Source organism: Oryx dammah, unplaced genomic scaffold (genome assembly GCF_014754425.2).
Source record: "Oryx dammah isolate SB20612 unplaced genomic scaffold, SCBI_Odam_1.1 HiC_scaffold_29, whole genome shotgun sequence".
Lineage (NCBI taxonomy): Eukaryota > Metazoa > Chordata > Mammalia > Artiodactyla > Bovidae > Oryx > Oryx dammah.
In genome coordinates this window covers 98,749,510-98,775,283 of record NW_024070213.1, presented here as the reverse complement: position 1 = coordinate 98,775,283, position 25,774 = coordinate 98,749,510, and the positions used below count along the sequence as shown (strand labels likewise).

At 38.0% G+C, this 25,774-nt stretch overlaps 1 protein-coding gene across 5 annotated transcripts in view; it reads right to left on the bottom strand.

The window, feature by feature from the left end:
• The window catches only part of KITLG (KIT ligand), a 128,262-nt gene that overhangs the window by 21,453 nt on the left and 81,035 nt on the right, over positions 1-25,774 (bottom strand). For 2 of the 5 annotated variants that reach the window (XM_040234446.1, XM_040234449.1), the window contains 3 exons: positions 17,752-17,861; positions 17,028-17,095; positions 2,832-7,177 (listed from right to left, as the gene is read on the bottom strand). In XM_040234446.1, coding sequence (XP_040090380.1) covers positions 7,108-7,177; positions 17,028-17,095; positions 17,752-17,861 — 248 coding nt within the window. In that variant the 3' untranslated portion in view covers positions 2,832-7,107. Of the gene's footprint in view, positions 1-2,831; positions 7,178-15,715; positions 15,793-17,027; positions 17,096-17,751; positions 17,862-25,774 lie in introns of those variants that run through there. The other 3 variants (XM_040234447.1, XM_040234450.1, XM_040234448.1) reach the window with 3 other exon arrangements.

Sequence of the window (25,774 nt, the reverse complement as noted above, 5' to 3'; positions counted from 1 at the left end):
TGAAGTGGGTCTTAGTTGCGGCACATGGGATTTTCATTGAGCAATGCAGGATCTTTCATTGTGGTGCAGACTCTCTAGTTGTGGCACACAGGCTCAGTAGTTGCAATGTGTGGACTTAGTTACTCCATGTCATGTGGGATCTTAGTTTCCCGAGCTGGGTTTGAACCCACATCCCCCGCCATGTAAAGCAGATTCTTAACCACTGGACCACTAGGGAAGTCCCTTGGGTCTTTGGAATTAAAGAATTATTACTTTCTTTCTCTTAGGTGTGACAAGGGTATTAGGATGATGTTTTAAAAGTCATAATTTAGAGATGCACATATATTTACTGATCAACTATTTGTAGGTATAAGCCTAAAAATAATATGAAAGGGGGAGTGGATAAGAGGAATAAATAGACTTAAATAAAATAAGATCATTCACAAGTTGAGTAAGGTTGAAGCTAGGTTATGTTTACATGGAGTTTCATTACACTGGTCTGTATACTTTTGCATATATTTCAAATTGTCCACAAAAAGTTACAGAAAATAACTTATTGAACATTGCAATAGGTAATATCTATTCAGATAAAATTTTGTTTCAATTCCATACTTTATTATTTGCATTAAATTTGGAGAATGAGTAAAAGTTGCTCAGTTGTGTCCAACTCTTTGCCAGCCCATGGACTATACAGTCCATGGAATTCTCCAGGCCAGACTACTGGAGTGGGTAGCGTTTTCCTTCTCCAGGGATCTTCCCAACCCAGGGATCGAACCCAGGTCTCTGGCATTGCAGGTGGATTCTTTATCAACTGAGCCACAAGGGAAGCGCAAATTTGGAGAAGGCAGTGATATAAATATTCAGTCCTAGTCCTTGTGTTATTTATAACTTAAAGGGGAAAACAAACTATTAGCAAACTTCCCCACCCACCCCCCAGAAAAATTACAAGATGAGTCAAGGAGGGCCTTGAAAACCATGTTGAGTTTGGGTTCTCTCCTAAAAATAATTAGAAGCCATTTCAGTGTTTTAATCAGAGAAAAATATTATCCATTGTCTCCATATTATTCACTCTAACTGAGGAACTGATTGAAAAAGTGCTCAGTAGTTGAGAACTGTGATCAATTTCCAGACTATTATGATCTAGGCTTATATTTATGGAAGTTCATAATATAAAATGTGAGTAGAGAGAAAATCAGCAGAAAAATTGAAAAGAAATGGTGGGTGAGTGTTGTGTTATAAAGCTGGAAGATGGTCTCAAGAGTCCAGTACCAACTAGGGATTAATACACAGGATGATTATTTATTGCCTAAACCATATAAGCAGTGGTGTCTGATCTTGCCATTTTATCCTTCTTCTCAGAAACATGCAATGGCTTAACCTAAGAATAATATAATTTCCTTATTCTGGTATCCAAGGCTCTGTTCTCATCTCACCATATACCTCTTTATGGGTTCCATGCTCAGGACACAACTGATTCGATTTGATGGGACAAGCTGAAACATTTTACAACTACTTGCTTTGGAAAACACTGCACAGGCTGGGCATGATTCTCCTTCATCAAAATCTGTCTTATCCTTGTAAATCTTGGCCCAAATGCCAACTCCCCCATAACCATCCCTGGTCTATCCATTTCTCCTTCCTGCATGCTGTAACCATACTAGCTGGACCTCAGTTTTGCACTTAGGAAATTCCTTCACTGTGGCTTTATGCAGTCAGAAGTGGTTTTCATATCTTCTCAACTTCCCTCATAGCTCAGTCAGTAAAGAATCTGTCTGCAATGCAGGAGACCGGGGTTCTATTCCTGGGTTGGGAAGATCCCGTGGAGAAGGAAATGGCAATTCACTCCAGTATTCTTGCCTGGAGAATCCCATGGACAGAGGAGCCTGGTGGACTACAGTCCATGGGGTTGCAAGAGTCAGACATGACTTAGTGACTAAACCAACTTCAATGAAGTTAGAAACCACTTGCGATCTAACAATGTGTTAATTCAGCTTTACCTTCTTTGATTACCTTACCTATCTTTCTCAGTTACTTAACCAATACATATTTATTGGAATAAAATGAGTTCTTTTTTTTAATCTTTCTTATTGGAATAGAGTTGACTTATAACGCTGTTAGTTTCCACTGTACAGCAAAGTGAATCAGTCTTACATAAACATATATCCACTCTCTTCTCGACTCCATCCCCATATAGGTCACTACAGAGCACTGAATAGAGTTCTCTATGCTAAACAGTATGTTCTTATTAGTTATTTTTAAGCTTTTTTATTTTGTATTGGAGTATAGGCAGTTGATAATGTTGTGATAGTTTCAGCTGCACAGCAGAGCGGCTCAGCCATACCTATACCTGTATCCATTCTTCCCCAAACTGCCCTCCCATCCAGGCTGCCACATAACATTGAGCAGAGTTCCCTGTGCTATACAGTAGATCCTTTTTGGTTATCTATTTTAAACATAGCAGTGTGCACATGTTGCACATGTCCAAACTCCTTAACTATCCCTTCCCCACTGGCAACTCTAAGTTCCTTCTCTAAGTCTGTGAGTCTCTTTCTGTTTTGTAAGTTTGTTTGTATCATTTCTTTTTAGATTCCACATATAAGGGATGTCATATGATATTTCTCTTTCTCTGTCTGACTTCACTCAGTATGACAATCTCTAGATCTACACATGTTGCTGCAAATGGCATTATTTTGTGGAATAAACTGATTTCTTATCTCCTTGTGTGCATATCACAGCAAAATCCAGATTGATGTTTCCATAGAAAAAAGTTGAGATTAGCTTAAATGCTCAATTATCATAATTATCATTATGAACATGTGTGACAACTTTAAGATATCAAATCACAGGATAACTTTGAGTGCATAAAATTCTTTATTTAGAACAATAAAGTATATGTATATATAATGTAATTTCAAATTCAAACCTGTATAAAAAAGGGTCAGGACATATACCTATTTTAAAAAGTACACATACAGTACATACACATACACATCACATTTTACAACTTTTTTTATTTAAACTTCAGTCATAATAAAACTATAGAATAGTGTTGAAAGACATTTACATTACAATATGCAAACTCCAATCTATGACTGAACTATCAATATATCTATACATCCATCTAAATGTCTGAATACTTTAAGTCCATTGATTTAAAAAAAAACAAAACACAGTGGCAAGTGGACACTATAATCACACATTAATCCTTAGAATATAGGAGAATAGGATATTTTGATTGGAAACTTTTACTGAGTCACAACTCAGAAATTAAGTAACTGAAAAAACTATGGTTTTTAGTTTAAACAATGTTATTTAAAAAACAATATAATTAAGATGTAATTGTAGATGGCACTTATAAATAAATTTACAATGCTTAAGAAACATTTTTAGGATCATGAATATCCATTATAATATGGATTATTTCTAAAACAATACCTTGTTAGGAAATGAAAGTACCATTATTTTATCTTCACAAAGGGCATTTCCAGCAACATTATAAACAGCACAAATGAAGTGGCTGGAATTTCAATCTGAATGTTTGTATTTTAATTCCAATTTCAAAATAATACTGTTTCAAAACAAGCTGGCTTTCTTTAAAATTCTTATCCCATTTTCCAATTTTAAAATTTAATTTATGCTTTACCCATCTCCAAATGGATTCTAAAGTATCTTTTGGCACTTAAAAGCTTTATGAGCATTTTACATTTTCTGCCCTTAGCTTTTAAGAAAATGAGAGATTTAAATGCTTAATTTGGTGCACTTCCAAATGCTACACTCATCTTATAGTATCTTTTCCTGGATAAAATATACTCTTGGTTTTCATTCTTCAGAGGTAATCCAAAAATGTTTGTTTAAGCAAAGGAAAAAGCCATCTCTTGTGTAAATGGTTATCCAATTCAACCTACAGTAGACTGAATTTCACTTTAAGAATGGACCATATTTACATTACAAACAAGAACAGCCATAGCTTTTTATGTTCAAATTGCTTATTCACAGAGATCATAGTTGGATATTTTGTATGCAATAGCTTCAGCTCTATTTTATTTATCATCTTTGTCATTCACATATCAGTAGGTTTCTCTCACACCTGTGGTATGACCTGACTTCACCACATAGATAAATAAAAAATTGAGATCCAAAGAAGGGCAGTGATTTATCAATACAGGTTAACAGCAAAGTGGAAGCTCCTGACAGTTTTTCCTAACATCCATCCCACTATGTCAAAATGCCTTTTTGAAAAATATGTTTTTTAGTTAAGTCAGAAAAGGTAGGCAATGGCTAAAAGTCCTATACTGGAGTTACATTTTGAAACCAGAAACTAGCTGCAGAAAAACATGAAGAACTATCTATGAATTCTGAATGGATTTTTCTATTAATTTAAAATTTCATTTGAATTAGAATATCAAAATATGCCACAAAGTTTCACCAAAGTACTTTAATTCTTACTAAAAGCAAATATTTCATTGTGAACATACTTTATCATAAATTGTCATTTTCACATACTTAGTCCTTTTCAAAGAGGGTATTGTTCTATTAAAGTGTTGAAAAAATCAACGTCTCTGACTCATTTAAAAGTGGCAGTGTGGTAAGCACAACAGATTACAATACAAAATCCAGCAACACTTCGATATCACTGGGCAGGCATCATTTATCACAGAGCCAGTTTCTCTATAGATCTGGGTTCTACCAAAGAGGTACAAAGCTTTTAGTATAATTTAGAATCTGAAGACTTCTGAAATTATTTTAAAAGACAATTTTAAAACATTACAAAAGAAGACTTAAGATACATGGCACCAATTTATAGGGTGATTTCACTGTTGAAGATGTCAGTTGTGAGTTTTCCATGATTTATGAAGGCTATTCAGAACACATACTGGATAAAATAAAGCAAAGCTATATATATTCATCTCCAAGCAGATATGACAGTTAATTCCCAAGCAACTACCATCCAAAGTAATGTTCAGCATTTTTCTATTGTTCGTGTGTTTTATTGAATTTTAGTGTTTTAAAAATTGGTATCCATGCAACTGTCAATGAACTAATACATTTAATTAGGCAGAATACATTTCCCCTCACCCTACCATGCCAGATTTCATAACTTGCTGAATTTGTTTATTTAACTCTATTGATTTAGGACCATGTCCTTGAGTGTTAAAAACCCAACTACCAGTTTTGAGAACAAAAATACATTTATTGTACTCTGAAGCTCATTAAGCAGCATTTTCACATACCTATGAAAATCGAAACCATTGCTGAAATAAACTATTAGATTGAGAAGTATCAATCTTCTCAATCTATACGTGACTTACACATACTCATGTTAATCTATGTCTATTCAAAACAGTATCACACACTAAGACAGGTCCTTACAGCCATTAATTTGATCTCTTTTATTATACATATCATAGTTGTATCATGGGATATTTGAGGGCCTAAATAAACTCATGCAGCTTCCTAAAGCACCTGGGTTGTATCTTAGAGAAATGACTAGTATTTGAGGAACCACAGCACTTTAGAGAAGACAAGGGTCATAGAAATCATCTGAGCTCTTTGGTATAAAAAAGAGCAAAGGCCACTTACTGGAGTTGTATTCTAATTAGCATTGAATGTAAGCTAAAATCCAACTCTACTAGAAATTCTTGGACTAGTAAAGTCAAATAAAAGGTAGTAGTTTTTCATGCCTTTCTGTGTCACTATATTGAAGGTCATCTGATGGTGGTAGGATATGGCAACAATCTTATACACAGATGAAGTTAGAAGGCAGGCTTTGGATTTCTTTATGTTCATGACACATTGAAAGAATCTTCATCAAAATAAACCATAAGAAATCATTCTTTGACCTTAGTCACATGTTCCTTTGATATAAAAAAAGAAAATTGGCAAGGGAAATTCACTTAATGTCTTTATAAGTTCTGGTTTAAAAACGCAATGTCCATCTTGGGAATTCCTGCCAAATTCACTCAATATGACAAAAATGCTGTCGCATATTTTAATAGCAAACTGACATGCATAACTACATAAAGCTCTCTTTTTATTTTTAACTCATAAACCTTAATGAATATAGAGTGCCTGATTTTAAATAAATGGATCCTTTAAACAGATAATGGTGATTATAGTATAAATAACTAAAGTTACCTGATTTCCTGCATTCTTGTAAAAGCCAAGTCACCTAATTTTCAACACCCATTATCAGCATGTGAGTGTGGTTTTCTAATCTTAGATACTAAATATCATAACTTATTTTTCCTCTCTCCCACAGCAGAAATTGAAAATGGGGCCTCCATACATTCAGTGATTCCTCCTAAGTCCCTTTACATAACTCTGTAATAGTTTTAGAATATAAACATTTTGACTATATTTTGCAAGCACAATTTATACACTCTAGAGTGGTCAAGGGCAAAGGCCGGCGTCACTAGGGGTGCCAGATGTCCTCCTCGGCAGATGGTGCTGCTGATCAGTGTCCACAGCTGCTTCATGTGATAACTCTCTAGGAGTCTCTTCTCTGCAAAGGCATCATGTTGTCATTCAGTACTGGCTAGCTTGTATGGATAGAGCCAGCCAACTATGTCCATTTGTCTCGTGGGATACATGTGAGCACTTTCTATGTCAGGAAGAGACCCAAGTTCAGACCCACTTCCCTCACTGATCACCAGCTATGAGGCAGACCTGAACCTACTCCCACACTGTGTCCACTGCTTTCTAAATGAACAGTGGATGATGCTATTGAGTTTTTGTTGTTTGAACATTTTCTAGATCCCTTTGATACAAATGATGACCCCCACCCCCCACTATCCAGGCTGAAATCTATTTGCAGACCAAGATAACTATGAACTGCAGGTTGTCACTGTAAAATAAAGCTATGTGGTTTTTCAGCAGTTAGATGCTTCTGGAGGCATGCAAAATTGTATGTGCAATCTGGGACACGTGCTTTCTCTCCCAATATCAGTTTGCAAGTTCTAATTGAGACCACAACTCCCTGTAGGTCCTTAAAATAGAGTCCCGCTCCATACAAGTTCTTCTTTATAGATGATTAATTCAGTGCCAGTTTCACAGTAAAACACTTTGTTCCAATTTCTCAATCATCCATAGAGAGTCATGGGTAGCAAGAACAGATAAAGATGCGGTCTGTCACTCCAGACAGAATAGGAATTTGTTTAAAGCTGCTTCATTTATGAAGCAAACATGAACTGTTACCCGCCTAGAGAAGAAAGGAAAAGAGAGAAATTATATCGCATATCTGCTTTTTGCCTTCTTTTCATTCTCAGTAGCTAAATTCATGTGCCTACAGAATGAGTACTAGATTTACAATGTATGCCTAAAGTAACTTGACAAATATTTTCCTAGCTATTAGCGATCACTCTGTGATCTCTCTAGTAACATTTTACAAAATCTGAAATGATCTTTTTACGTAGTATGTCTTCCCATTAGAATGTAAGCCCTCTGAGGACATGGAGCTTTGTTGATCTTTTTCACTGCTGTATTCCAACAACTACAGTATCTGGTACAAAATCCATACAGTTATCCCCTGCTTTTTCCAAGTTCCCTTTACACTACTTTGCTTTTACAAAAGACCTACATTAGTACCTGTTTTCAACACACGATAGAAATCTCAAGAGGATTTTTGCTTCTATGAAAAAAGGCAAAAAGTGACATAGCATTCAGGGTTTGTTTTGCAATAAGCCTATCAGTAAGTGTGCACCCCCATCAGTAAGAGTGTCACCCCCACCAAGTTCTTTCCCCAGAACTACATTTAGAATCTCAGCAGAAAGCTACTGTATCTTTGAACTGTATCTATAAGCGTCTGTGCTTCCCCTCAATTTATTTTGTGCATCCTGTGAGTAAGATGTGTCCTAAGATGACTGCTTCTTTGCTTTAAGCCATTTTGGTTTAAGAAAGGTTTCACAGGAATGCTCTCCTCTTGGATAGTGCTGGAGTGTTTTGTACGTGCTCAGTCATGCCCGACTCTTGGCGACCCCATGGACTGTATGTAGCTCACCAGGCTCCTCTGTCCATGGAATTTTCCAGGCAAGAATACTGGAGCGGGTTGCCATTTCCTCCTCCAGAGGATCTTCCAGACCCAGGGATTGAACCCATGTCTCCAGCATCTCTTGTATTGGTAGGCAGATTCTTACCACTGAGCCACAAGGGAAGCCCCACTTATATTTGATAAATACATCTTGAATATGGAGTGGATGAATGAATCCCCTGTGCTCTCATATCCCCAGGCACACCACAGATTATCTCTGTTTGTGATGAGAGTTATCAACCTGTGTAGCCGTGAATTTCTCTAACAAGGCTATGAAAAGACTGTAGACAGGCAGTGAGGTGTGAGGGACAGTGGCGGTGTCAGAGTGGAGAAGTGGAGTGGCATGAAATATATCAGGGATCTCACAAATGGCAGCCTCCCAACCACTGAGCAGCAACAGTGTCTTGACTGCATACCCAGGTTCTAGCAATCACGTCAACCAACCAAGGAAAGAACAGCAGCAAGATCTCCACTACTGTGAGCCAAAAAAGAAACAAAGAAATCCTGTCACCACATTCTGACAAAGCCTCTGGGGAAGTTCATTTGGCCTCAGAGCAGCTTATTGTACTTGTTGAATCATGAAAGCCAGACTCTGTTCTAGTTTTTCAGTGCTGGGGTTAAACTGCTGAGCTGTGGACTCAGCTTTCAGATTTTTCAACTTTTTTACTATTATTTTAATTAATTGCTTTATTTTTGGTTGTGCTGGGTCTTCATTGCTTTCTCTGGTTGTGGTGAGTGGGGGCTAGTCTTCATGGCAGGGGGAGGGCTTCTCATTGTGGTGGTTTCTTTTGTTGAGCAGCACAGGCTCTAGGCGCGTGGGCTCAGGAGTTGTGGCACTCGGGCTTAGTTGCTCCACAGCGTATGGAATCTTCCTGGACCAGAGATTGAACCTGCATGGCAGGTGGACTCTTATCTGCTGTGCCACCAGGGAAGTCCCAGAGTTTTTAACTTCCAACTGAAATGTTTGTACTTCCTTATCTTTATTTTTTAATTATAGGCAGCATTTATATTTTATCTTTAGTCACAATGTGTATTTCGCATTTAGCTTCTTCCCTGTGAGAAGTTACAGTGTTAGTCATTCTGTTGTGTCTGACTATGTATGACTCCCATGGAGTGTAGCCCACCAGGCTCCTCTGTTCATGGGATCTTCCAGAACAGAATACTGGAATGGGGTGCCATTCCCTTCTCCAGAGGATCTTTCTGACCCAGGGATGGAACCTGAGTCTCCTGCCTTGTAGGTGGATTATTTATCATCTGAGCCACCAGAGAAGGCCCCTACTCTTTACCTATTTTTGTCATTTATCAATCCAAAGAATCAGAGGTCACAGGTTTTAAAATGTTTGAGATCAATACACAGGCTATATTAAAAACTTTATGAGTGTATGAGTGGTAAGAAGTACACTGTTTTTTCCAGTAATATACTAGATGTATATAATCTCTAAATGTAATATATTTTGTATATTCCCTAAATGTAATTTACTAAAAATATAAATATATAAAATGTAATAATATACTAAAAACTGTATTATATGACAATCTACCAAACTCTGAAAAATAGGAAAATTATATTTAGGAAAGCAGAATTAAATCCTGAAGGAAAAATTAATAGACATTAAGAGAAAATTTCAGAAATACAAATTACCAAGTTTAAAAAATAAAGCTTGGTTAGAAAAGCAGAAGGAACTAACAAAAGGCAAAAAAAATACATTTTTTTTAAAGCTATGAAGAATTTGAAATTCTAAACTTAAGCAGAGAGAAACAAGAGAGAAACAAGTCAGAAAGTCTTCTGACTTTGCCTTTGGATCATTCAGCAAAAAAAAAAAAAAACATTTAAAAGCCAACAGCTGGTTTCCTATAGAACAAAACTACTATTTTAATAATGATACCCTGGATTCTTACAACAACCTCATGAAATAAACAGGGTGAGCATTATTATCCTTTCAGTTATATTTGAAAAACCTGGGGTCATAACCAACTGACTCACCCAGTAACCTACAGCTTGTTAAGGTGCAGCTCAAGGTTTGAACCTAAGGCTAATTCCTTCTAATCCTCCGCATTACAATGTATCAGCAGAGAGCAAGCTCCAAAACCAAACCTTCAAAGCTCTAGAAATTCTTAGGAAATACGTGGTATAGAGACACAGAGCTGGCCCTTTGGTAACCAACCATTCCTGAGTCCTGTACATTAAATGTCTCCACATAACTTGCCCTCATGCCTATTCCAATTCTAGGATCTCCCTTCTTCTGTCTTAGCTCAGATCCACTGGAAACTTCCAAGTTGTGTTTCTTTTATAAATCTCTCTGCCAGCCTAATCATAAATTACTTTCTCCACTTACTATGCTGGGATAAGTCTACAAACACTGCTATCTGAGTGTCTACAGACTTATGATGTTTAACCCCAATCAAACTGGGCTTCTGCCATGATTATGCACTCCTTCCCCTAAGGTCTCAATTAAAATTCTTTGTAGATGACTTCCCAATCCCAAATCTACTATTTCCATCCCTGACTGTTCACTGAAGTTCCAGTGCAACTGGTCACTGGTTACTAATTACTAACATTTCCTCCTCCCATTTTTTTCTAATGGTGCTGACATCCGGTTGGTCTTCTAGGCTCTAAAGCATCAGGAATCCACGTACCAACGCAGGAGATGTGGGTTTGATTGCTGGGTCAGGAAGATCCTCTGAAGAAGGAAATGGCACTCTACTCCAGTATTCTTGCCTGGAAAATTTCATGGGCAGAGGGGCCTGGCAGACTACAGTCCACGGGGCCGCAAAGAATCAGACTCTACTGAGCACGTGCATCCCTGAGTGCTATAATATCAAGCCTTACATCCCATCAGGAACTAGGACTTCATTCTTACACTGCTGTGTCTCCAAAATGGCCTACACTTTCCTATTTCCATGGCTGTGACCCTAGCTCAGGTTGTCATCCTCTCACATCTGTTTTGAAAATGCACTCCTAAGTGGACTTCCTGACTCTAGCTCACCACTCCCATCCATCCGGCCACATCAACATCTGATTACTTTCCTAAACCTCTGCTTTGATTGTGTTACTCACATTTTCTAAACCCTCCAACATCTCCTTATGTGACTCAATAGTGTGTAAGCCCTGTATATTGGAATCCAGACCCTCTTTCCACACTGATGTCCATCCTTTCTTGGCATTTAAACCCTCTATGTGTGATCTCCACCTGTCTAAACTCTTGAACGCAGTCGGTACTTTTGGTCTTCTGATTTAGCTTATGCCATTTGCAGCACCTTCCCTACTGCCAGTAAAATTTTACCAATCATACAAGACCTAGCTCAATACAAATGCCACCTCCATCACCTACACAATGAAGCTTTTCTCCTAGTGCTTTCGCTCCCCTGTTAAATAAGACAATTGTATCAGTTCAGTTCAGTCGCTTAGTCATGTCTGACTCTTTGCAACCTGATGGGCTGCAGCACACCAGGCTTCCCTGTCCAACTCCTGGAGCTTGCTCATGTCCATCGAGGCAGTGATGCCATCCAACCGTCTCATCCTCTGTCGTCCCCTTCTCCTCCTGCCTTCCATCTTTCCCAGCATCAAGGTCTTTTCCAACGAGTCAGTTCTAAGACAACTGTATGTGGGTGGAGCAATTCTAAGGGACGCTGTCCATACCATTCATTACCTATAGTTATGTTGAGGGTACATCCTTGACAACCGTATGCAATGGTTTGGCCTTTGATTCTTTACTGCATTTCTCTGTCAGCTCCTTCTATTGCTTTTTAACCAACACCTCCTTTGGTGCTTTAAAAAACAGATTATTTATACATATGTCTTATTTCCTTTTGTAGGCCATAAGCAATCTGAGGACTGAACTAGGTTATAGTAAGTTTTGCTATACTAGAGCTTGTTGGTATCACATTTGTGGTTAGAATGAAGAGGAATATGTTCTATGATCTACTCTATTTCTCTCTCCTAAACTGTGGTACAGGCAACCTAATAAATGAAAAATTCTGGGATGTCACATACGAATACTTGTCATCAGCTAGTTGACTAAATACATTTTTAACTTTTCAGAGATAATTTCACATTTGATGTCTAATAATCACAGCTTTAGTATATTTTCTCCTAGAGGCAATTTCTTTTTGTTTCTGGTTCATTATCTACTTCCCTTCCCTGTATTTAAAATAGCAAACCTTCCTCTTCATTTTCCAGTTATAGGTTGGAAATCTAACTATTCCATATGTTTTCAATTCTAGCGTTCCAATATTTGTCCTGGTTTAATTTGTTTTAGTTCAGGGAGAAACTTTTGCTACAAACCTAAGTCATTCCTTATATTTTCCCTTCTTTTGTTAACCAAGAAAATGTATATAATACAAATTATATCCAATTTTTAAAATATATAATTACAGCTTCACATTTCATTTCTATTTTGATATTTTTTACTATGATTATTCTTATTTCTTGGAAGACTTCCTCTCCTACCATGCCACAGCCTATTCTCCCTCCACCACATCCCTTTCCCCAAATTATATTCAAATTTCTTTGGCAGGTTTTAACCTCAATTGTTACAGAGAACAAAGCTTTCTCTATGTAATGGGTGCTCAATAAATGGTCACAAATGATACATTCACATTTTGACTTTGGGGTTTGCAAATTCACGATAATGAACTGCTTTTTACTTCCTTTTGTATCTATCTTTCCCTCAACATTTGAATTATTTACTTCTACCTACACACATCTATTTTTACTACATAAAATTTATTCTCACATTATTGCAATTCTTTGATGTAGTCATTCATCTCTTCATTTATTCAACAGATACAGTCATCACTTGCATGTGCAAAGTATAAACTATATAGTTTAGTGGGAGTCCGTCAGAAATTCAGAAATGAGTCCTGTCCTCTCAGAGCTTATGGTTTATAAGAGGACACAAAAAGTGTATGTAAGTAAATGTGATGCCTTCCTAATTTATTAGTATGGTATGAAATGTAATATGCAAGATAATTGTGTGTGCATGCTCAGTCGGGTCCCACTTTTTGCAACCCCAAGGACTGTAGCCTGCCAGGCTTCTTGGTCCATGAGATTTGCCAGGCAAGAATACTGGAGTACGCTGTCATTTCCTCCTCCAGAGGATCTTCATGACCCAGGGATTGAACCTGCAACTCCTGTGTCTACTACACTGGCAGGTGGATTTCTTTACCATTGAGCCACCTGGGAAATCATAGAGATTACTTTCATTTGGAAAGTCAGCTTTTCAGAGGGGATGGTTTCTGACCTGAGCCTTGAGGGAGCTTTGCCAAGATGATGATGAGTGAGGTCATCTGTTTCGCACCAGCTCCTCAATTATTATGTGATGAGTTTATTTCTAAACAATCTGGGGCTTCTTTAACCTGCTTCATTTTCATTCATTTAATTATATGAGTAAGATTTCAGATTCTAAGAAAATAAGTTAGCCGTTTCCTATATGACTGTTTCCTCTTGCTGTATACACTTTGCTGTCCTGACCAAAATCAGCAACTTAAACATACACATATAAGATAAAATAAACCTTACTGCACTTTTTAAAAGATTGCTCATCTTACTTTATTGCAGTAAGAACACAACACAAAATCCACCCTCTGAACACATTTTTAAATACACAATATAGCTTTTTTAAAAACTCTAAACATTATGTTGTACAGCAGATCTCTAAAACATACTTGTCTTGTAAAACAAAAAAACTTTTTAAAAAGGTCATTTCATAAGAACTATATTCCTTACCACTTAGTAAACTTTTCATTTAGGGTTTGTTTACTGCCTCAGTCACTCATTCAATAGACATTGACTGAACATCTGCAATGCTTAGGGAACAAGTGAGGTGCTCGGGAGGAGATACAGCAAGAACCAGACAGCCTTGGTTCCTGTCCTTGTACGTCCCCTGGCTGGTAGACATGTGTTAGTTGCTTAACTACAGCCTTTAAAATGCCATCTTTTTTTTTTTTTCCCTCTTAGGTCAGTTCCCTGGGCTTTTCCATCAAAATCCATTCTCCAAATGTCACAGGACAAGTACCACAGTTAAATACCACATGACCTGCGTGCAAAACAGGACCCCAGTGAGGCCATCCAAAAGCAAACCACAGAGGACAGGCCATCCAAAAGCAAACCACAGAGGACATTACTTGAACCTTGAAGGTTCAGTTAACCACTTAACGTGTGCTTGGAGGATGTCTGGCTTAAGGGAACTGAAACGGCAGATAGGGAAGAAGCAGTAGGTTTGTACTGGGATTCAAGGGCAGAAAAGTTAAGCTTTTAGAAATAACAATGATTTCAGCTTAGGGAATACTGGGCCTGAAAATAAAGAGAGTCAAGTGTTCCTTTACAGTATTTGATAGGAAACATGAGTCTAGAGAGGGCTAGGATGGGAGGAGAAAAAAGAGAGGGTGCTATTCATGCCCCAGACATGGTGATCAAGGGCATGATTCAAGGTAAAAATGAAGTCTGTGTAATAGCAGGGTTAAAGTGTGAGAGGCATATGTGACATAATTACTATTATTATATGAAGTTATTTTGGGTTGCTAAAAAATGGCGTTTTGATAAAAAAGTGAGTTCCTGGAGGAGACAAGAGACTCTGTGACCCAGTTTCCCTGCAGAAGATTCACTGTAGAGAGAATCTCTGAACCTGGGACAGAAGGGAGAGCTGGAAGGACAATGACATGAAAGTAAAGGGCGAAGCGCTCCAGAGACCGGGTCTGCAACAATCTGGGCAAATAAATGAGCCTCCAACCACGAGGGGGTGCAGGGGAAGAAAGGAAGATTTAGAAAAAGGAAAGAACACTCATACCCCACTGGAATACATCGGAGTTCACGGGCAGAACAGAATTAAGAGCCAGTTGGCGGCAGTAAAATGGGAAGCGCGTGCATGATGCAGGGTCAGGTTAGTGCCATTCAGGGTGCTCCCCGCACCACATCTGCAACTTTTTTGGAAGCTAAGACAGGAGAAGGGAGAGGAGAGGTAAAAAACAGCACCCTCTAGTCGTGTTCTCCTGGTCTCCCTTCTCCCCAGGCCTCCACAGACCCACACAACCACCACCCTCAGGTATCTATCCCTGGCTTGTGTTCAGTGTATCTGGGGTTCTGGACTGTGAGGAGGCACACTGAGGACCAGTCATTGACACTCTCCCTCTCCTGGCTATAAGGGATTTTGACCTTTACTCCTTTTCCTTAAAACAGCAGGGAAATGTTTTTGGTTTTCACTTGATTGAGCATTTAACAAATGAGACACTTTTCCTATCATGTTATAGTAATCACACCTAATTGAAATTGGTTTTATTTGTTTTTCTTCTATTTTATTTTAATCCTACTTTGCTCGATCCCTCTTGTTTATTTTCTGGCCTCAAAAATAAGAAGCACTCAGGAATTCCCTGGCAGTCCAGTGGTTAGGACTCTGCACCTTCACTGCTGAGGATGTGGGTTCAATCTCTGGTTAGCGACCTAATATCCCACAAGCCATATGGTGTGGCCAAAAAAAAAAAAGAAAAAGAAAGGAAACACTCAACTGTTAATGTTCTGTATAATTCCTCTACAAGATGAATCCACTAATCTGGAATAACACTGCTTGCCTTTCAAAATTTGAGAATGCACAATTCAATGTAACAGTTTCAGCTGACATACTGATATCAGCTTGATAGAAGACAATAAATTCTGGCACCTAGGATGCTGTGTAGTTCCTGTTATATCTTTTAGCTTGAATTCTGAAAACTTACCAATGTACGAAAGTAACAGTGTTGATAGAAGCCACAGTTACACTTCTTGAAACTCTCTCTCTTTCTCTTGCAACATACTGAAAACCAAGAAACATGCTTATTTGTTTTAAGACAGATTCTGAAGTATACCATGATCTGGGCATTTTAAAGGGCAGTTTTTACTTTTTTATAAATACAGGAGCAAAAAGCTTGCAAAATTGGGTGGGAAGTTTACTTTCGTAATATTACTACAGGGAAGACTTCAACACAGTCTCCTCAAATAGTTAAAAAATTCTCTACGCATATGATACATATACAGAAAATGCTTGTATGTGCTTAATATGTCAATGTGTACACATACAACATGATATAAGAGAAAATAACATGCCATATGGAAAAACCTGAATGTAAAGTCAAAGTATTGGTCCTGAGCAGTATGTGGTAAAATAGTGATCAGAAGTCAACTATCATAAGTGGAGTGAGTGAAGTCGCTCAGTCATGTCCGACTCTTTGTGACCCCATGGACTGTAGCCCACCAGGCTCCTCCATCCATGGGATTTTCTAGGCAAGAGTACTGGAGTGGGTTGCCATTTCCTTCTCCAGGGGATCTTCCCGACCCAGGGATCGAACGTGATTCTCCCACATTGCAGGCAGACACTTTACCATCTGAGCTACCAGGGAATCCCATCATAAGTGGAAGGTATCTAAAATTTTGTATCTGGCTTTAAAAAAATACTGAGTAAGTTGAGATAAGTTAAAGGCTCCAAAAGCCAGAGTGAGGTCTAATAGATGAAGCGTGAAAGAGAAAAGCACTGAAAATATCTTGACTAGGAAGGGATGTCAAGAATGGGGACACAGGTGGAAGTTAGAAGGGCCGAGGAAGGTTCTGTGGCAGCAACTCAGACAAGATGAAAATAATGACTGCCGCTAAAGAAGGAGCTAAGCATGTCTCAGTTACAGTATGTAAAAGAGGAGGGTAAACGTGCCTCCCAAGCTCCATGACCAGGAACATGATGAGCAAGATTCTGCTGCTTATAGAAAAAGAGAGAGCATACCCTAAGAAGGGTCAGGAAGACAATTCTGTGAAGGTATTTCACAGGTAAGTGGAGATGTGGGACTGAAGAGACAATGGGAGATCAGAAATGGAGCTAAAAGTTGGAAGACATTGGTTAGGAGCTGCCATCATGAGGGTGAAACACTTCTTAAAAGATGTTATGAGCACAGGCATGGCATGCAAAGTGGCGAGGTCAACCTTACCGATGAACATATTTAGTCAAATGAAATACCTTATTTCATTACCTTACCGATGAACATATTTAGTCAAATGAAATACCTTATTTCATTATCCTCTTCATTAATCTGTCTGTTTTCAACTGTCCTTGTAAGATTTGGTTGTTTCTTCTGGGAAAAGAACAATGATATGTATTGTAAAATTATCATGTCCTATTTAAGAGGTAAATAGTCTCCACTTTTATGTTTTCATCAGCAGGCAGCCTATGAAAATACTTTTGCAGTAAGACATTATGAAAAATGCATGGTATTATCACTCAAAAGTTTTAGGATGTTGGAGATGAAAGAGTAGTAAAGAAACTGAAAGATTTAAATAGTAATCAAATTAAAAAGACATTTCAAAAAGTTGACTTGCAATCATTTAGCACATTTAAAAATTTCAGACAGGTTTCAATGAGAAGAGAACGTAAGAGTAGAAATCCAAAATAGCATATCATACAAATGGCATTTCTAGCTAATTTTAAGCACATCATATATTTATTCCTTTTTATATTTAGTTCAGACTAATAAACCAGTTTTCATTTTCTTAAGTATGAATTCTCAGTTAGAGGAGTGGTCTTCAAAACTAAGGAGGAATGGGGGAACCTTTCTAAGGTTTATATTCTGTGGAGGCTGTAAGTTAAGACAAATCCTGTCTTATTGTTTTCTTGGTAGGATCCTTTCTTAGAAAAGGGCAGTTTGTTAATCATTTATGTAATGTAGTATGAGCAAATAAACATGTAAAGTTTTTGATTAAGGGGGAAAAAAAAAGGAATAACAGCACTTACCTTCCAGTATAAGGCCCCAAAAGCAAACCCGATCACAAGAGAAAAGAATGCTGGCAATGCTACGGCTGCCCATTGCAGGCTGGAATCTTCAGTGGAATTTGAGGCCTTCCCTGTAATTTAAACAGTACAGTGGTGAACACCACATACCCATACCCATGCCAGAGGTTTTGCTCTTAATGCTGTGGTTGTTCCCAACTGTTTCCGAAATATACTCTGGACCTATCATCTGTTTAAAGTATTTAACATACTGATTTTTCCGCTTTCAATACAAGTTCCCGTCGTTTCTGAAAGATATAAGGTGAAAAAGAAACCCCACAGACAGAAGGCTGTCTGACTTGGTTAATGTGGACCCATATGGAACGCAGATAACATCTACCTGAAAATGATTTCTGTCTAATCAAGCAAATCCATCTTCTATGCCTTTATCCTCTAATACCTTTTCACTTTTTTACACATCACCTCTTGCCAAGAAAGGTTAAAGATGACATTCTGCATCCCGATCAAGGTCTCGATGCATCAAGCTATGTCTGGCCTGCCTCAAATTTTAAGTTAATATCTGCACATTATGCTTCGGGTATTTTCAGGGACCTCAAGCTTAGAATTGTGGTGTCTCTTCATTGCATAGTCAGTTGGCATTTACTGGATACCGAGCAGTGCTTTGCACTGTGCTATGGACTAAAGGTTTCAATTTTTCAGGCTTTCTATGTTAGAAAGCCAGAGATGACTGAACAGGGGAGAATGGCTGGAAACACCAGTGTCTCCCCATATAACTAAGTGAGAGAGAGAGAGCCTGCACAGGAAATCAACTTGGGACACCTCCCTGCATCCTGCTTTGATCTTCCTTGAGAAGCAGAATGATTCAGGAATTAAACAACAAAACTCCTCTAAGGGACTCTTGCTCCCATCACAAAACTTAACATTTTGACAGATTTTTCCTCTCTGTCTCCTTACAAGAAACAACTTCCTTGTTTGAGAACATGGACACGTGTGTGTCAACTCGTAAGAGTTAAACTTTCAGTTCTCTTTGGAAGATGTAATACATTTATAAATTATATACTTTCAGTCATCATATGATCAAAATGTAAGCCAATTCAGTAAAAGTGACTGATTTGGGCTATGATATTTTGCAGTGATACTTGGGTTACTGTGTCAGCCTACAGTCACCTATTTAATATTAACTACCTAAAGTACATGATCTAAAAGAATCAAGCCACTGCATGTATATCAGCATTTAAGAGGGAAAAGTTAACTCACAGATTTAACCTGAGACGCAAGAAACAAATCTTATCTGCTGTAGTGAGAATAGGAATTGCCCATTTCCCTACCATTTGTAAACTTGGAACAGGAAACTCATTAATTCTATGATTCTTAGGTTTCCAAAGAGGAAATAGAAAGTTTGGGTGTGTGTTTGGGCAGCGTAGAGGAAACATAGTGAGGCATGGTACCCCTTATACTGAAAGGAGATTGAGTGAAGAAGTGGACTCTTCCATTCATGTAACTATGAATCACTTCCTAAGACCAGACTGACAGATATTTTAGCCAACCCCATGGGAAATATGTTTTAGGCATCTTAAAGCTCAACATGAATTCTATCACCAAAATAAGCCTGAGTTATAAAATGGGATTTGGCATAACTGAAGTAACACTATTTTTACAATAATACAACCACTTTAAGGGTTATATAAGATTACATGTGCTACTATTTATAAAAGTGATTTCTATGAGGAAATGTGTTTGGAGTTACAGGCAATTCTGACCATTTTAGAAATGTTTGTATCACTATCAGTAAATAATAATTTGGGTATTTGTGTTTGTATTCCAGTGACATGTTCGAATTCCCATTGATGGCCAGCCCACTATGGCCCACACTGTCTATTTTGATTGCTGGCATATGATCATGATTTGGCCAAGTGACACATCCAGATATAGAGAACAAAGGAAGCTATGAATATTTTGTCCCCAGACTCCAGTGGAAAACTAGTGGGGATGGTGCTACGGAGAACTCCGTTACCTATGTTTGAGCAGCCAGATGCCCCAGAGTCAAGGCAGCTAGATATCTGCTCTTCCTGTTCTATCCAAAGGCCAAATCTTGAATTGCTATTACTCAGACCAGAGGAAAGACCACACCCACCAGCAGTAAGCCGAAGGAACTTATTACAGAGTGAGGTGCTCTGGGATTCCCCACTCTAAATCTTTCTCAGCTAGGAGGACAGCCCCCAGGGGAGGTGCTGCAAATAAAGCCAAGCTGGAGGAGAGACTAAAGGAAGTATACCTCTCTCCCAGAACACTGTGACTTGTTAACCAAAGTCCTACCCCTAGGACTCTGGCCTTGAACAAAGTTCTGGAATTAGACTAACACCTAGCACCAGTCCTCCTGTATGAGACAGAAAAGGAGATAGGAGGTGGTCAGATCCACCGGAGCTGACTTCACCTTCTACAGGTGTCCCTTCCTCATTTCTTCTCTTAATGTAAATGGCTTCACAGCTAGGCCTTGAGTTCTCTTCAGTGATCCTGCCATCCCTCTTCCAGGAGAGAACATCTACTTTATTAGAAAAGGCTTTGCTTACACCTCCAAGGCATGATTCCCAATACTTGCTACAGCTGCTATCTATCAGGGGTCGATGAGAACTGAATTATGTGCCTCAAGAGCCAAATGAAGGGTGTGCATATGTGCTAAGTCACTTCAGTGGTGTCTGACCCTTGCCACCCCATGGACTGTAGCCCCCCAGGCTCCTCTGTCCATGGGATTCTCCAGGCAAGAATACTAGAGTGGATTGCCATTTCCTCCTCCAGGGGGACTTTCCCAACCCAGGGATCGAAACTGTCTGTCTCCTGCATTGGGAGGGGCATTATTTTCCACTAGTGCCACCTGGGAAGCATACATGAAGGCTATTGGGTCCAAAGCATTGCTTTTATATAAAAATGCCTCTAAGTTTATGGGGGTGGGGAAGCTCATCTGGACAGGATTTGAGTAATCCTGAATTCCTGAGTTCTTATTAGCTGTTCTCATTATTATGAAAACTGTCCGGTGTTCAAAATTGGTGGGAACTGACTTGTGTGGTTTGACTAATAATGCCAGACATCTGTACAAACACAGACCACAAAAACCTGTGCTTCAGTTCTGCTGAATTTCTTTGTAGAGGGAGTCTCCTTATGGGCACCATGCCCAGGAATATGTCTCTCTTCTCGGTCCTTAGAAAACATGCAACTCAGTACTCCCCCTTGATTCAGAGCTCACCAGAGGCTCACCACTTACTGACCCAGCCTCGCTCCTCTAATTGTTCTAATAATTCTTGATGAACATGTACTATACATCAGGCACGGTGTGAAGTACACGCGTGCTAACTCATTTAAAACTCATAGAAAACTTATGAAGGAAAGATTATCAACCTCCATTTGATTGAGGAGTCCAGAGCGATTAAAACACTTGCCCAAGATCACACAGCTAGCCAAGCAAGGGCTAGAGCTGGGCAGTGGTCTTTCTAGAAGATGTGTAAGGTAAAGTCAAAGTAAGGATCTTCTCTCTATCATTTAAATATACTGTCTGTAAGGATCACAAACTTAAACATTTTTAAAACACACTTTAGGTTGGTACAAAGAATATTACCATTACTTTGAAAACACAACTCCCTTTGGATAACTTTAACACTTTTACCTTATCCCATGACTCTCCCTTATAAGCTACAGAGAGAGGGCACTTACATCTCTGGGCTGCTCCATCATATGCCACGGTCCTCTGACCAGCATGACAACATTTGGGGTCTTATCCCTGAAAACAGCATGGTTTCTTCAAATTTCCCTGACTGTACTCCCCAAAACGCCTTACTTTCCTTATGCTACAACTAAAGTCATTTACATACTTCTGTTAAATACAGTATAAATAACATAAAATATAAATATTTTTATTTGTGTCTGCTTCTCTTATGAGACTGTACACTCCATAATACCTAGTCCTATCCATGGGTATCTATAAGTGCCATTTTCATGAGTGAGAACACCTGGCCAAAAGCTGCTGATCATGCAAGAGCCACTTTTTTTTTTTTTCAAAAAAAGAAGAAAGGGAGCAAAAGGGAAACAAAAAACAAGTCTGGTCATTCATATTGCCATTTAAAAACTACCCAAAGTCTCAAAGGTATAGGACTGAACAGGTGTTTTATATTCAGTTGTCTTGTAAATAGAAAAGATTTTGCATTCAACCCTGATGATAGCAATTTAACCTTCCCAACGTAAATACTTATCATACTAAACAAATTATACTAGGCAACTATTTCAGACCTTGGCCGAAAGGCAATGCGACAGTGTAATCCCTGGGAGAGGGAAAATGCAAGTGATAAGACCCACAACTGTCCTGATTTGCTGGCTGGGTGACACCTTTTGACTTAGTAGTCTCACTGCGATAGGAAATCAGAGAATGAAGCTTAGGGCTGCTGCCTTAGCTGGAGGCAGGGCTGTTTGTGAGGTTTGTAAGGCAGGGTTATTTTGGGGAGAGGAACTGTGTAGAAAAGAAGTGCTATAAGTGTCTGGAGGAGACTCAATCATTGGTTGAATAATAAGCTGTACATGCACAGTGAGAAACTTCACAAAATCTGGCAATAAACAGTGTCCAAGAAGCTATGACTTAAAGACCATAGCAGTCAATTCAGAGACAAAGAAGTTCTGACAAGCAAGAATGGAGAGATTTTCTAGGCATTCAAGAAATAGCTCAGTGACCTCATGCTTTAGAAATAACGCTACTCTCCCTCCACCCTCTAAGAAAGCTTAAAAAAAAAATGCCTAGGAAGGAAGAGAAAGCTGATCTGCTAGGAACTGAACTAACTGCCTATCAGAACAAAACAGTCGCTGAAGGAATGCTACAAAATCCAGATATTCAACAACATAATACCTATAATATCCAGCATATGGTCAAAAATTAGCCATCTAAAGGAAGATGTGACTCACAATCAGGAAGAAAAAAAAAAATCAGTTAATAGAAACCATGCTGGGATGGCCTACATATTGAAATTTGAAAACAAGAACTTTAGAGAAGCTATTGTAACTACATCCAAGAGCCAAAATAGAAATATTATCATAGTGAATATGCAGATGGAAAATCTCAGCAGAAAAATATAAAATATAAAAAGAATCAAATGAAAATTCTAGAACACAAAGTACAAATTTAGAAATGAGAAAAATGCACTGGATTCAAACCCTTAGAATGGATAGCACACGAGTGAGCCCTATGTAAACTGTGGACTTTGGGTGATATGAGGTGTCCATGAAGATTCCTCCACTGTACAAATCCCCACTCTAGTGGGGGATGCTGATAATGAGAGAGGCTATGCATGTGTGGCAGGGAGTATGCAGAAAACCTCTGCCTGTGCCCCTCAATTTTGCTGTAAACCTTAAACTGCTCTAAAAATAAAGTCTTAATAAAAAATACTAATAGAAAAAGGAAAACTTACTGGAAGAAAAAATTTAGCAGACGACAGAAAAGTCAGGGAACTTGAAAATACGTTGAAAATCATTCATCTTGAAGATTAAAGGGAGGTTGGAAAAAAAAATGAACAAAACGTCCATGATCTGTGAGACTGATTTTATCCATAATATATGTGGATTATGTGTGTGATTGTACGTATGTGTGATCCTTAAACTTAACATATCCAAGAAGCTTGACAAACAAGAAAACCACTCCTAAATGCATCTTATGTAAACTCCTAAAACAGAAGTAAATTTTGAAAGGCAGAGGGGGAAAATGACTCAGTACATATAAGGGACAACATCATATAAATGCTGACTGCCTTTTTGTCAGAAACAATAGAAGCAGGAAGACAACGGAGTGACATCTTTAAAGGACTCAAGGGAAAAAATTCTGTTAACCCAGAATTCCGTACCTAGTATAAAGCACCTGGATTACTGAAGACAAAGTCATTTTTCTATTAAAAGAAAAAGAATTTGTTGGCAACAGATCTGCACTACAAGAAACGCTAAAGGAAGCTCTTCAGCCAGAAAGGAATTAACGCTAGACAGAAACTTGGATTTACAAGAGGAAATGAGGAGTAACAAGAAATAATAAATATGTGGGTAAATGTAGAAGAATTTTTTTCCTTCTCTTTAAAAGATGGTTTTAAGCAATAATTTTAAGACTGTATTGTGAGGTTTGTAACCTGCATAAATACATATGTCAACAGCACAAAAGAGGTTATAGGCAAGTGAAACTCTTCTGATGCAAGGTTCTTACACTGTTACTGAAGTGCTACAACATTAAATAGAATGTTACAAGTTAAGATGTATATGGTAATTCCTAAAGCAACCACAAAATGATGTCAAGAGGTGGTGTTGAAGACAACAGAGTAATTAAAATGGAGCACTAAAAGTCAATCAATCAATGAACACAAAAGAGGGCGGGAAAGGAGGAAAGAGGACCAGCAAGCATGTGGCGCCAGTAACGAAATGGTAGACCCACATCTAACCACACCGATAACCGTATTAAATACAAAACGGGTGAAACAGCCTAATTAATGAAAATAAGGGACTAGATAAAATAGCAGGGCCCAACTGCATCCCATCAGAGATATACTTTCAAAACAAAGACAAGAAGAAAAACCATATATATGAAACCAGTAAATATAAGAAAGGCTGGCTCTACCAAGGTCAAACAAAATATGCTTTAAGACAAGAGCTCTAGCAGAGTTAATAAGGAATATTTCAGCAAGAAGTAAAAGTCAATTAGGAAAGGTATAACAATAATAAATATATAAGTACTTAGTTAGAGCTGCTAAGTAGGTGAAGCAGAAACCATACCAAAACAAGAAATAATCAAATCCACAATCAAAAGAAAAGATTTTTAATGCTCCCCTCTCAGTAAACAATTAAAAATTTGACAAAAAATGTAACAAGGACAGAAGATCTGAACTTTATCAACCACTTGTATCAAATTTCAGGATGCTACACCTGAAACTTTAATATTCACAAAATGTCTCAATAAATTTCACAAGACTACACTGTATGTTCTCTGACAATAATGGAGTTAATTTAGAAACCATTAATAAGATATCTAGAAAAATCACATCGTTTTAGACAACAAACCACCCACTTTTATATTCCCATGAACAAAAGAAATCATAAGGAAAATTATTTTTAAAGAAATGATAATAGGAACGCAATATATCAAAATATGTGGAATTCAGCTAAAGCTGCTTATAAGGACATTTATACCTTTAAGTGCTTATTTTAGAAAAGAAGAATGGTTTAGAGTCAATGATCTAATTTTTCTACCTTGAGAACTTAAGAAGTTAGAAAAAGTTGAACAAATTAAACCCAAGGAAGACGTAGGGAAATTATGAAAGGTAAAATTATAAATCAATGAAGTACTAACAGAATTTTAAAAGTCAAAAACTGCTTCTTTGAAAAGATTAATAAAATTCTTAGTAAGAAAGACCTTAACATATATAGTATCTTCAAATTTTTCGAATCCAATGGGTATTCAGAATTTTAGATCTTAGAATATTTCTGTCCTATAAATATTGTATATTATATAATATCCTCAATGAGGTATGAGTAGCACCCTATAGTCAAACACACTAATATTTCTTAGTGAAAGGCATGCCTTAGTGAAAGACATACCCACTTTTAGAGGGTAAAGATTACAAATAGCCTCGTCACAATTCAGGTCAGGTTTTGGTGGCAAACGTCCAAAACAGATTGATTTTAGAGGTTTTCCTTTTAGTTTCTGAATTGAAGCATTGCTATTGTGGATTTGTATTAAATTGTTACTCTTTTTTAAAGGTAGGTCTTTGATGCTCTTGAATATATGAGAGTGTCCCATTACTAACTTTTAAGAGATGATCTTCTCAGCTAAGATCACAGGATGAATGTTTTCCTCCTACAGCATCCATGAGACTAGAGGGTCAGAATATTTAGCAAATCCAATGACCCTTCTAGTGACTTTTGCCTAGGTAGGTAAGTTTAGTCTGTCAGTTGTGTCCGACTCTTGCGACCCCATGGACTGTAGCTCTCCAGGCTCCTCTGTCCATGGGATTACATT